General features: G+C 42.5%; 1 protein-coding gene across 1 annotated transcript in view; it reads left to right on the top strand.

The window, feature by feature from the left end:
- cbl (Cbl proto-oncogene, E3 ubiquitin protein ligase) overlaps positions 1–13,700 on the top strand; it is a 39,386-nt gene that overhangs the window by 20,046 nt on the left and 5,640 nt on the right. The window contains exons 3-15 of the mRNA XM_041939961.1: positions 1,177–1,323; positions 2,148–2,304; positions 4,658–4,779; positions 6,427–6,564; positions 7,319–7,406; positions 8,377–8,508; positions 8,701–8,928; positions 10,047–10,178; positions 10,964–11,386; positions 12,318–12,406; positions 12,624–12,830; positions 12,915–13,003; positions 13,381–13,623. Of these exons, the coding sequence (XP_041795895.1) occupies positions 1,177–1,323; positions 2,148–2,304; positions 4,658–4,779; positions 6,427–6,564; positions 7,319–7,406; positions 8,377–8,508; positions 8,701–8,928; positions 10,047–10,178; positions 10,964–11,386; positions 12,318–12,406; positions 12,624–12,830; positions 12,915–13,003; positions 13,381–13,623 (2,195 nt within the window). The remainder of the gene's footprint in view (positions 1–1,176; positions 1,324–2,147; positions 2,305–4,657; positions 4,780–6,426; positions 6,565–7,318; positions 7,407–8,376; positions 8,509–8,700; positions 8,929–10,046; positions 10,179–10,963; positions 11,387–12,317; positions 12,407–12,623; positions 12,831–12,914; positions 13,004–13,380; positions 13,624–13,700) is intronic.

The raw sequence follows: 13,700 nt of genomic DNA, 5'->3' as shown, positions 1-13,700 counted from the left end.
ACCATCCAGAAGAACAATAATGTAAAACCACCATCACCCATCATTTTACCCAACAGTGGTGGCTGCAGATCTACATGCATTGTTCTCAACTGTTTGTTTTATTCTTTTTTTGTTTTTAATGAAAATGATTGTGTATCGCCAGGAAACCTCAATTTATGGATCACAATTTCCTCTGCAACTTCTTGATGTGTCATGTTTGTGGCCAGTGACTGTTGACAGCCGGACATTTGTCTTCCTTTGTCATGTTGATCAGCTCGATACGGGGAGAATAAACTATTTGTTGGATTGGATGTCAGTCTGAACACAGTTTTTTTTAGTCACAGACGAAGCTTGAACATTGTCCCAAAGCTTCACGACTAAAGTGATCTATTTTAGAGAACATCAGCCCTGACAGTTATATGGTACTAGCGTCAAGACTAATTCCCTGCTGGAGGAAATGAAGATGCAGGCTAACAAACATAAGAGAGAAGAGGCTTGTAGTCCAAAAACACACACAAAGAGAGAGCTGTAGGGAGTCCATGTTTAACTACAGCCCTCGTTCTATTTGCTGATGTGTTCCTTCAGCACATTTAGATTCACATATCTTCATCACCCACCATCGATACAAGAGTGAATGTTGCTGTATTTATTGGCAAATTAGCTGTTTTCTGATCTCACTGTCACCTCTGCTTCACTGAATGTTTTGGAAAACATGTGAAAGTAAGAAGAAATCTAATAAAACACATGTTAGCGTGCAAGGCTTTTTTTTAGGAAGTTGACTTGAAAGCCACATCGCATCACTGCATTTTTTGCATTGTCACAGATGGCTAATCCAACAAGAATGGTATGGTTACTGTTTATAGAGGAAATTGCGTGTTTGATGCACATTTGAATATTTCATTTAATGTTAATCACTATTTCACACACAGTAAAAAAAGGTTGGTTCTTCCTTATCATCATGTAAACTAACAAATGTTAGCAGAACATTATGTTTTGTAGTTTTCAGTGATTAATAACACAAAGTTCTTAAGCATGATCAGAATACATCAGATACCCCCCATCAGTACACAGGATGTTTTCGGTCATTTAATTTAAAATGAGCACAGATAATACGAATACGTTCCTCTCTCACTGTCATATATGGACTGATCAAGACATGAAATCTCACTCTCTCCCCTCTGCTCTTGACCTCCGTAGGCGGAACCTCACGAAGCTGTCGTTGATCTTCAGCCACATGCTGGCTGAGCTGAAGGCCATCTTCCCCAATGGTTTGTTTCAGGGTGACAACTTCCGCATCACGAAGGCAGATGCTGCAGACTTCTGGAGGCGCGCCTTTGGGGACAAGTGAGCCCAATTTTGTATTACCTTTATGGACAAAGTATAATGTTGCCTCAGTGGTCCAAGTCGTTCTGTACTGTTATTGTAATGGATTGAATAATATGAAATATACATGAAATATGTCACCTGGTCATTTCCTCAATGATAGAAAAGGAAAAAAAGATTGGAACCACTGTTCTATGTGATCACACAGCTCATCAGTCCCCAGGTGAAGACAGATAAGTCAGATTGTAAGAAAGTGTAGACAGTACAAAATCATCCAGACAGGTGGAACTACAAAAGCATTTTAATAGTTGGGTTTTCCCAATACCAATAACCACCCATTCACTTCCCCCAATTATCAGATAGCTGTATGGTTTATATGTCTGACATCTTCAGCAGGAACTCACCGATAATTTGGCTGCGATTTGGGAAAGTACTGTATTTTGCAACCATTGGTCTCAGTGCATTGAAATGTATGTGTTTGTACATCTGGCTGCTGTCTCTTAAAAAGATCGCATCAGGTTAGCATTCACGACCAATGACCTTTAAAGCTCAATTTGTGAGTCCTAAAATTGTGCTTGTGCAAAATAAGATTTCCTCTTTAACATCTATGAATCATTAGAATTCTAGTTCTTCACAGGAAGTGCAGTTCACGTCTGTATTTACACGTTGTGGTGGTGTATTAGATGCAGGCACCAGTGACAAGTAAGCCAAAATTAGAATCAAAGCTGTCACCTCACCTTTCGTGCACAGAAGTTATGCAACAAGGCAACATGCGGTCAGTTACATTAGTCATTGGGTTTATACAAGGTGATGTGTTATCATCTGTTTTGTTTTGTGTGTTACAGGACCATTGTGCCTTGGAAGGTGTTCCGTCAGTCTCTCCATGAGTTTCATCCCATCAGCTCCGGACTAGAGGCCATGGCCCTCAAGTCCACCATAGACCTCACCTGCAACGACTACATCTCTGTCTTTGAGTTTGACATCTTCACCAGGCTATTCCAGGTAGGAAGCACACACACAAACACACACACAAACACTGCACCTTTCTCCTTGCCTTGTGAGTTAATGAGAGGAGAAATATACACAGGAAGAGAGTGATAGAGGGTAATTCGTAGCAGTCTCTTAGCCTTGGTGTAGGAAACAAATCTCATTTGAGCAGCACATAATGAACTTAAACTAACGTAACACATCTTTTTTCAGCTAACTCAATGAACTCGTTAGCAGGATGCCTGCTGACTCGTTCACACTGTCAGACGGGATTGAAGTTGAAACTTCCCCCCACTGTGTTTTGCAATGATTTTGTCCTCTTCATGGGGTGTCTGTTGTTGCCCAGACAGGTCTGTGTTTGTTTTTTTTCATTGTTTTGTTTTTTGTGACCCCCCAAAGATAGAGTCACACTGACATCCTTCTCAAGGACAGTCATCATTATACTAGATGTGCTGCCTTAGGGTTGTTCTTTCTTACTGCTAGATGAATAATAAACAGCAATAATGAACATTTTCAGAATAATTCCCTGGATAGGAATCTAACTAAGCATGCACTTGCAGGCTGTAGAGAGTTGGTACAGTGTCAGTTTATGAGTTGTTTTCCTTTGCCAAACCCTGACTCAACTTTGTAATTGATAGACCACAGTACTGACATACTGCTCATGCGCAGGGACTTGTGGTGAGGTAAAGGGCTAAATGTAGCCAACCATTTATATTTTGCAATTATAGACACAAGGCAGCTTTTTGGATTCTTTTAGTGTATATTTATGTAGGTGCAGGTGCAGCACAGCACTTCAGAAACTCCTTGTCCTGTCAGCGTAGAATGAAGCAGCAGGAGAAAAGAGGGCCGTTTAAAAAGAAGAAATAGAAAGGATAGAGGAGGAGGGTGGGTTTATCAGGCAACATCTTCAGAGTTTATCTACAACATGTTGTGCTGTATCAACATTGTAATTAACACCGTACCACTGACTTTTATACTGCATAATATGTAAACCTAAGTCACAGCGTTTTTATTTACATGATATAAAATCCTTTGCACATATCTTATATGCAGTATTGTATGTTGTTTATTCCCTCAGTGACATTATCCCTTGCTACTTGTATGCAGGCACAGACCAGCTTAATGAAGCCTAAACAGATTACAGACATTTCCTATGACACTCCCTCATACAGAAAAAGCCCTCCTCTAAATGTCCTCAAACTCAGAAGAGGAAGTGAGCCTGTGGCCATTTTGAGCTCTGTCCTTGATATGCAGTAGACTGGGGGTGATACGCTGTTTTATTATTATTATTGCTATCAAATGCCTTTCAAATGTTTCATTTAGTGTCTTTTGGCTGAGCCATGTGTTGGTGATTTTTAACCAATATATAGTGAAAAGTTAACTTGTTCTTCTAAGTTAAGTGTAACTGAAGCATAAATGTACAATTGGTAGATGCAATGTAACATGAAGTTAGTAAACCACACTTTTTGTCTACTAGCCCTGCCAGTCTGCGATCACATTACAGTGGTTCAGGGTTCAGGAGAGACGAGATAACATGAGTCCAGCAGAGTTTTGACTTGTCACTTCCTGTGTATAAAAAGAATGAATAACCAACCGTCAGTAACCATCAGTTTTTCATTTGGAAAAATACGGTGAAGCCACAGGGAGACGGGACAGTCCCTCCGTGTGATTTAGCCTAATAAAAGCAAGTGCGTTTTTACATAATAACCATTGCACATATTGAACCATGGCTGTGACTTTTGCAGCTCATTCTCAGTGCTGTATGTGTTAATTCTACTTCCTTTCACACACCAGACAGACTGGTGAGAGCAATTGCGGAACCACCTACTCACTACTGCACTCAATCAGCTATGGAGTAGCACGAATTCTTTTATATTTGTTGAAGTATTTACCTGATATTGATAGGGTGCCTTGAATTGGTGTGCGTCATGTAGTCTTTAAAGTCAGAGATGCTAGCACCTGTCAAGTTGACTTTTACCTGCTTTATATACAGTATGGAAAGCAGTCTGGTCATGTCCATTTAACGTCCTCATTCTGTGCCTCCAGATGGTGCCAAATGAGTTGCATGCTGTTATAAGTGTTGCAGATTCTGCTTAAAGGACCTTTTTACATAGCTTGACCCAGGCTGAGATGCCCATTGTAAATCACACTTAAGCTCACTAAACAGCTGTTTTAGCGTCATTCATGATGCGGTATATTTCTCCATTACTCTGCTCGTACTGTTATTGCTGTGTCCATTCACTCACACATCAGATGAGTCACTCTCTCTTTTTCTCGTGTGTGTGTGTGAATGTGTGAATGTGTGAATGTGTGCGTGCGTGCGTGCGTGCGTGCGTGCGTGCGTGCGTGCGTGTGTGTGTGTGTGTAGCCATGGTCGTCCCTGCTGCGGAACTGGAACAGCTTGGCAGTTACTCACCCGGGGTACATGGCCTTCCTCACCTACGATGAGGTCAAAGCTCGGCTGCAGAAGTTCATCCACAAGCCTGGCAGGTAAGGCAGAAACACATTTGCATGCACACAGACACACACCTTGTAATGCGATCTAAATAAATTAGTGTGTGAGTGTGTGTACAGTTAGATAAAATCATCATTGTTACTTAAGTGACTAATGCTATAGCTCTGCACACAAACACACATGGATAAATGCAAATTAATACAAAGACGGACAGGGCACATGTTCAGTCTTGATGCCAGTTTCACATACCAGTTATTGCCTGCCTGCCTGCGAGTGTGTGTATGGGCTTGTGTGTGAAGGATCCAGGGCAGCATGGCACTGGTACCTAGTATCAATGGCTTGATTGTACACTGAAAGCTGATGTCACTGTTTAGGCCTGGCTTGTGTAGAGCCACACTGACATCCGAGCAGTCATTGGTCAATGTGAAACTATAAATTACAGCTTACAGTCACAAGCGTTCTGTTTGTATAATGGGTACAGCAGTTGTTCCACTTCTAAGCTAAACATCGAGGCCAAGACTACTTTCTTCCACTTGTGTAGTATCTCCAAACTCAATCCTTTGACGTTAGGAACTCATGAACTCTTAATACATGCAGCCTTGGATGGATTAATGTAATGCCCTTTCTCAGCCTACCTCAGTCGCATACCAGTGGTCTACAGCTTTGCCTGAATGCTGCAGCTAGAGTACTAACAAAGACGGGCCTCTTTGTACGGGTATTCAATACCCTTAATTTTGAACTTGGTCATTTCCTGATACAAGTAACTCAACTTGTACAAAGAAACAAGCAGACAGGAAATGTTGCATATTGGGAGGAGGGGCTGCAGGTCTTTCGAGGCTTGTGCGGCCATCGCTACTTTTCCACTCTGGAATAGGTTAAGTACAGCTGCTTGCGCCCATGAGACAAACCAGTTTGCCTGACTTTGAACAGTTGCACCAGCTGGCATAGCAGGGGGTGACAAGGCCCCTGGTGGTGATGTTGGTGGTGCGTCCACTTACTCAAAGGTGCCCTGTGGTGTTTTCTTGTACATAAAAAAAGTTCCATTTACAGTCCATTTTACACACCAACACACATTGTGTATATCGTTGCGGTCTAACGAATGTGTTGAATGCACATTTCTCATAAAATATTTGCTTTGTATTTCAAATCCAACATTGTTTACATCCATGTTAACTAGCTTGCAGTTTGTGTTGGCACTTGGCTGCATATGTTGGTGTCCACCTGTAGATTAGTGGAATAGTGTGAAATCATTGGCAGGACTGTGCATGGCTTGCCTATCATGTGTCTTTGGATTGTTGTCTGTGGATCTATATAGCATTTATGTTGACTGCATTTTATGTAATGTACTGTGTATTTAATGTGTTTGTTTATGTTTGAATTGGATAATTAATCTTTTCAGTATTTCATGTGAAGTGTGTTCAGACCTTTTTTGGTAATCATGCACATTAGTTAAAGTTCTGTTCTGTTGCCAAGAGAATATGTCCATGCATAGTTCAGCGTATTTGCATTTGGACTTATTTTATTATATATATAGTACATGCACACTTGAAGAACATGTGTCTTAGTGTGCACAGTTGTGAAAGACTGTTTGCACCCTCCTCTATTTGATCACTTTCTTTTTTTAGTCTAACAAGGAGTGACACAACTCCAGCATGTCTTATTTCTCTTGTCTCTCTCCTCAGTTACATCTTCCGACTTAGCTGTACACGGTTGGGCCAGTGGGCCATCGGCTACGTGACAGCAGATGGAAACATACTCCAGACCATTCCCCACAACAAACCCCTCTTCCAGGCCCTCATTGATGGCTTCAGGGAAGGATTGTAAGTCTGCTGGCATTTTGTTTGGCTCACTTAAATCTGTGATTTTCTTGGGGGGTTTCATTGAGGCCTCTGCTCTGTGTCTCTGCAGCTGGGTCTTCATTTGATGCAGTTTTAATAAACGATCCATAAGTCAAGCTCCCTGTCATATGCAGGGCTTCTCTTTTTCTGCCTTTCTCCTTTTTCATTCCTCTTCTCTGCCACAAAGCATGCATCTCTGTGTAAACCCACCACTGAATCTGCCTTTCAGCTCTAAACCAATCCAGCCATATCATATTGCCTTTCCCCATCATTCCTGTGTTATCATAACCAAAAAAGAACTGTTGGTTTCTAATGTGCAGCTCACTCAGTGGTTTAGCTGGCTGGCGTGAATCACATCTTTTTATGCCAACGTTGATCTCTTTGTTTAATGAAAGCAACGGTTGGTCTGCCCCAACCTGTAATCAAATCCAGATTTTAGATTGGGGAAGCCTATACAGTAGCCTGTACACAGAACATTTATCAAATAATAATTGTAAAATAGGCTCATGCTGTACATGCATCAACTCTGTGATGATATTAAACACATTTCCAGTTTGAATGAATGGACTGAACAGATGTTTTCATTACCACAGCCTGTTAGGTATACACGCAGTATAATCACATTAGCTAATGATGATGATAACTTTGAAATGAAAATGGCTGTCTACATACCCGAGGATACTGTAAGGGGAGTTCTGTGCATGCCTTCTAATTTTATGTGCCTTTGCATCTCCAGCTATTTATTCCCTGATGGCCGGACCCAAAACCCAGACCTGACAGGACTGTGTGAGCCTTCGCCTCAAGACCACATCAAAGTCACACAGGTCAGAGCAGTGTGCTTCTTGGGCTGCGTCCTCAGTCATGAGTCTCATACATTCTTTCTGGTCTACAGCATTTAAAAAAAAATCTTTTGACCTTTAAATTTTTTTATTTGTGGACACAGATACATTGCAGTGCATGAAAAGGAAGCAGAAGTAGAAGATGTGATAAAACACTACACAGGAACTGAGTTAGTCAGTGTTAAGTCGCTGACTAACGGAAAGATTCGAACCAATTTAGTTTTTTCTGTCTGACATTAATATTTGATAAGTAAGGTAAGCTGCTGAAGACATTGAAGGTACAAAAAAAATGCACTAAGTGTTCATGTAGAACGTTCTAATAGAGGTATATTTGAATACCAGTATATTTGACTATGTATATTCAAATATATATAGCTGTATTTGAATACTGGATAGTTTGTCTTTAATGCTGAGTCATCATCCTCACTGAAACAGTGTTTTGTTCCTCAATTAAAATGTCAGACACTATGTTGAACATGCCTTTTGAGCTCAGTTAGTTGAAAATAAAGCGATGCATTTCTGAATATAATAGTTTTACTTAAAGCAAGTTGGTCCTTTGTCACTGCAGGCTTCCTCAGTTGTTGAGCGTTATAAGAAAGCCCATCTGTGCTGCACTATTTCATACTGTCATCACATTGAAGGACGGGTTGAATGAGCAAGATATATAACTGTATATTGTGAGATATTGATCAATAATATCCACCTTGGTGTAAGCTAACCAGTCTCTGTCTTGTCAGGCTTGGATATCTTCTCAGGGTTTGAGTGTGTTTATGAACAGACTAATTTTGCTTGAGCACAGGACCGAAACTCAAAGTACGCCCCCACATTTTAACTCTGCTCCAGATCCTTCCAGGCTCTTTTTTGAAATGATCTCAGGTGGTGTTACTGCCGTATGATGTTACTCTGTGTTGAGGCACTGAGAGCTCATAGATGTCTCATTTGTTTCCCCCCTCAGGAGCAATATGAGCTGTACTGTGAGATGGGCTCCACTTTCCAGCTGTGTAAGATCTGTGCCGAGAATGACAAGGATGTGAAGATCGAGCCCTGCGGTCATCTCATGTGCACCTCCTGTCTCACTGCCTGGCAGGTAGGAGATGTGGGTGGATGGAGGGGTTTCTGTGTGGGTTGGCTGCTCCAAGTTAAGTGTCATAACTCATGCTTGTTGAGAGGAGAGCTCGCTGTTAAAGTGCTCTTCTCTGCAGACGTAATCAACATATGCAAACACGTAACCTCCTTTCATCTGTACTCTGTGTGCTGTGCCTCTCTGCCTGTGTTGCAGGAATCAGAGGGTCAGGGAACGGGATGTCCCTTCTGTCGCTGTGAGATTAAGGGTACGGAGCCCATCGTTGTGGATCCTTTTGACCCCAAGGACCCCAAGGATAGCAGTGGGGGCTCCTGCAGGCCCACATTTGGGGCTGAGGGTGCTCCCTCACCCAGCTATGACGATGATGATGATGACAGACTTGAAGACCCCCACCTCATGATGAGCAAACTTGCCTGTGCAAAGGTGAGATTGATGAACGACTTGATTGAGAGAAAAGTTGGCTCAAAGTTTAAAGTCTTGACTGGGCACACTGTCTTGTTATATTCCATTGATGAAACATTGAGGCACTTGGCTGGTCTGAGGCTCTGGTTGCACCTCATGGGTTCCTACTGTCCTCTTCTCTACTCTGTTTTTCTGAGAGACCCGTCTTTGTATAGATGAAACACTCCCTGTCTTTCCCTTTTCACTTTTTGTGAGCTTCAAGCTCACAGCACATATCTAAAGTCTTTCATCTCTTTCATGGTGCCAAGGTAGCAGCTTTTTTTTTGTACCTCTCGGTATTTGATATGTAAGGCATTCTCCTATCCTCCATCTTTTATGTGCCTCTGAGAAATGTGTATTAGTCTGCTTATATAGAGTAAGAGAGTACCTGAGATCACACACACTTTGATGTGGTCCCTGGAATTTCTTTGGCTTTGATTGCTGACCCAGCCTCTTTCTCATCTTTGACCATTTCTTTAAATGTACTTGAAGTCTGCGAAGTACTCGGCTGTTGTGTTGCTTAGTGTTTGTCTCATCTGGTTTGTGTTGAAGCAAAAGAGGTCTTTATTTTTTGGTTTGTTTGCCTTTCTTAGGTAACCACAAAATAGACCTCTACCATTGTAGAGTGCAGCTTAAATGTGTACTGTTTGCATGAAATTTCAGTGTATAACAATATGTTGCATATATTTTTGCATATGTAATTAGTTCTTGAAAACCACAAATAAGCTGTCAAGCTGTGGACAATTCTGAAAACTTTTCAAGGACACGAAACATTACATCTTCTACATCGTATTTACTTATTTATTCATTCATCGCACCTACTATAAGAAATTGCATGATATGGATTTTTTTTTAAAACATTTTCAGCCATGTCATCCAGCTCTAGATGTTGATATCTCTGGACCGAACAATTTAAGGAGGAATGATATGAGAACTGTGGCGCAGTGTGTCTTAAACAGCAAGGCAGCTGAAAGGTTCTGGCTGACGTTGACAGAAGTCAGATTCACAGCAGCGTTTGTGGATCAGTTGCATCATGGAAAGCTGCCATCAGACAAATCTAGTCTTGTGCTCAACGTGGCTGTTTTGTGTGTGGGATCCAGGTGGAGCGCCCCCCGTCACCCTTGTCCATGGCTCCTCAGTCCTCTCTTCCCCCTGTGCCGCCCAGACTAGACCTGCTACCACACAGACCTTCCAACCCCCCTGGTGCCTCCAGCCCTGGGGTCACCACTAAGGTAACTAAGCTTGGTCAAGGCTTTTATGTGTTTCACAGTCACACATCCACAGTTTGTGGTTCGATTGTCCAGTTCACACCTGAAAGTTTGTGTCATAGCCTACAGGTTAACAGGAAGTAGTGCTGTCATAGGAAAATGAGGGGACATTGTTGCCTAGATGGAATTTACACATCATTTTAATGCCATTTCTGTTACTTGCCATGTTTGTTGTAACATAAAAGCCATTCATTGTTGCCCCAAAATTCAACTTCTGTTTTTTGGTAACTACCTACTTAAGCATTCTGCTGTGCAGCTGGTTCATAGCTTGACTTTTATGGTTTTACAGTTGAAGCAGAGAACAAAACCAGAAGAAGAAGAAGAATTTTACTTGTAACCCAGCTCTGTTATTGAAATTGTGCTCAGTCTCATTATCTCCTTGATACTGGGAAGATATTTAAATGACAGCCACAACACTCATTGTGTTTTATATTGTGCATGTATCTAATTTCGGAGTGCATTTCCACGCACTCACACATTGATATTACCACTGAATGTAGATAAATGGAAACTGTAGATAGGAAGCTGGAATTGTCTGCAGATGAACATTATTTCTTGGTGTTCCTTGGTGTTATTCATCTAAGTTATGTATATTGTTGATTTTGATGATAAATGCATACACAGAGGTCTTGTTGCTAAATGCATTATTTCCCCTGCAGAAGATAACTGCACTGAGTTTTCTTTGATTTCACATCAATATTGTATGTAGCCTAAATGAGCTCCCTCCGTCTTTGTTTGCCCCCCTTCAGGCAGCATCTCATCACAAAGACAAGCCTCTCCCCCTTCCCCCAGCGCTGAGGGATCTCCCCCCTCCTCCTCCCCCAGATCGCCCCCACCCAGCCGGAGCCGCCCCCGACGGACGGCTGCAGAGACGGCCATTACCCTGCACTCCTGGGGAGCCACCTCGAGATAAGCTCCCTCCTGCACCCCCAAACCGTCCCCTGACTGACTGGAACTCCCGGCCTGTTCCCAAGGCGCCCACCTCCTCCTCCTCCTCCTCATCCTCCTCATCTTCCTCATGCACCCAAGTATCCAGTCTTGGAGGGGACATCCGAGCAGGTGTCAAGGAACTGTCCAACCGGCACTCCCTCCCGTTGGCGCTGCCGTCCGCACTGGACACACGCTCAGACTCGCAGAAGAACAACAGCTCCCTCAGTCTGGACCACCAGCTGGTCAGAGAAGACGCAAAACACCACACACTTCACCATCATTTGATGTGTATTCATTGGTTACAATTACAAACACGCAACATTTTAGCAGTAACCGTCCAAGTAAGCGAACTGAAGAGATAAATCTAGCCCCAGCTTCTAAAAATCCACTATATTGTACTGCGTATGTGGGTTAGAGCAAGTGTGGCTTTTCAGCTCAGTCACATAGTCAATGTTTGATCATTTACAGCAGGGAAATGAAATTAAAGATGTATTTATTACCTCTGTTAATATTTGTACTTCACATGGGTTTCTCTGCTGTGTCAATAGCAATTACATTTCTGTTCAACATTTTGGGAAATGTGAGTTTATGCTCTCTTGCAAAGCGAGAGTTTGAATGTTAAATATAAAGCTGCAGCCTTTAGCTTAGCATAAAGACTGAAAGCGGAGGGAAAGAGCTAGCCTGGCTCTCTCCAAATGTCCACCTACCAGCGCCTATAAAGCTCACTATCACATTATGTTTGGCTTGTTTAATCAAAAGTGAAACGTAAAAATAAAAAATTGTGGTATGTGCCGTGACTTCCTGGAGTCTTGTTGTCACAGTGAGGTTGCAAGACATCCGGTGGAGACTCCAGGAAGTCACTGAGCACAGCCAAAAAATAGTCCAGTGCACAACTCCTTATGAAACCACAACTTTTTATTTTTACATCTGGGTTTTTGCAGAGCAGGGCTGGCTTTCCCCGTCTCCAGTCTTTAAGCTAAGCTAAGCTAAGCTAGCCGGCTGCTGGCAGAAGCTTCATATTTACAGTACACACATGAGAGTGGCATGAATCTCAAACTGAATAAGCGTATTTTCCTAAATGCCAAGCCATACCTTTAATGTGAGTAATATTTGATTTATATAATTCTCTTCAGTTTTAAGGTTTCTGAGTTTCACCTTCTGCTTCCTTTTCAGAATTTTGCAGCTATAGCCAGTCAAGATTATGACAACCCCAAAGTCAAGCCCTCATCCTCAGCCAACGCCATCTATTCACTGGCAGTTAGGTGCGTAGTTCTTGCACTGTAATGACATTAGAGGAGTGGAGCTTCTCATCTTTTAAGGACTGACATGATTTTTGCTTACTTGCAAATCACAAAGGCCATGCAAAACAGATTTTCGGAGGCTTGTGTCCTCTCAAACCATTTAGCCTTTTAGTGGTCATATTTCATTCGTCCATTTTTACAGTTCTAGTATAAATATTCCTGGCTTGTTGCTTCCCAGACCTTCTCCAGCTCTGAGGCCGGCGACAGGAGAGGAGGCACGTGACAGTGAGGAGGAGTCAGAGTACATGATCCCCTCCTCTCGCCCTGTCCTGCCCCCCATCACGGCACCACCAGTAGGGGAGACCCCACCAGTCCCGAGGCACCCACAGCCACAGTCTCTGTCGGCACTCCAGACGCAGACCCAAGCCTCCACACTCAACTCACGGTAAACACTCAATGGATCCACTTCCAGCAGCACATCTAAATGAAGTGACTTTAGTGATTGCAGTTTTATTGTTTGTTGTTGTAGGCTCACACTGGCTGACCTAGAGGATGGACCACAAATGTATGAAGCCATGTATAACATCCAGTCCAGATCACAACAAGCCAGAGATTCAGGTATTTTGCATACTGTTTTAAACCTGTATCATGCCTCCATGCAGACCTTCCTGTCTACCACCCTGCAAAGATGTATTTGTGTTATCTCTGCTTTAAAGTGAACTGCTGGTGTCACAGTACTCATTCTATCCAGGTAATTTGAATATCTGAATATTATTTTCACTCTGAAACAAGCTCCTCACCACCTGGAAAAAATGCGCCCTCTCATTGTTCTGGCTTGAATGTAAATTATATTTTGGCTATTGTTGTGACTCATCTGAAGCTGTTTTAGAGGGTAATTATCTGTGTATTTGGATGTAACCAGGCGTATGCTAAATCTGTATTCATCTTTATGTAGTTCAGGTACTGCAGTGCTAACAAACATCAATCCTTCTCAGACTACTCAGAGCTGCCCCCTCTAGCGATGACCAATGGTCCCAGAGACCATGCAGCCGAGGACAGGGAAGAGGAGGAAAATGGCTACGACTTCCCGAAACCCTGGCTGCCCATGCCCCCCGCCCGACGGACCCTTTCAGAACTTGGTGGTTCGTCTTCCTCCTCTTCATCATCCTCATCGTGCTCATCCTCCACTGCTGCTTTCAGTCGCTTTTCACTAGATTCGGACGCTGGAGCTGCAGCACGTAAGTATACTTGTTCCCTGTTTAGCTCAAGATTGTTTTAATATATAACCTAACAAAAAAAGTTGCTTGCTGATTGT

Source organism: Chelmon rostratus, chromosome 7, assembly GCF_017976325.1.
Source record: "Chelmon rostratus isolate fCheRos1 chromosome 7, fCheRos1.pri, whole genome shotgun sequence".
In the NCBI taxonomy this organism is placed as follows: domain Eukaryota; kingdom Metazoa; phylum Chordata; class Actinopteri; order Chaetodontiformes; family Chaetodontidae; genus Chelmon; species Chelmon rostratus.
This window is presented reverse-complemented; position numbering and strand designations above follow the sequence as displayed.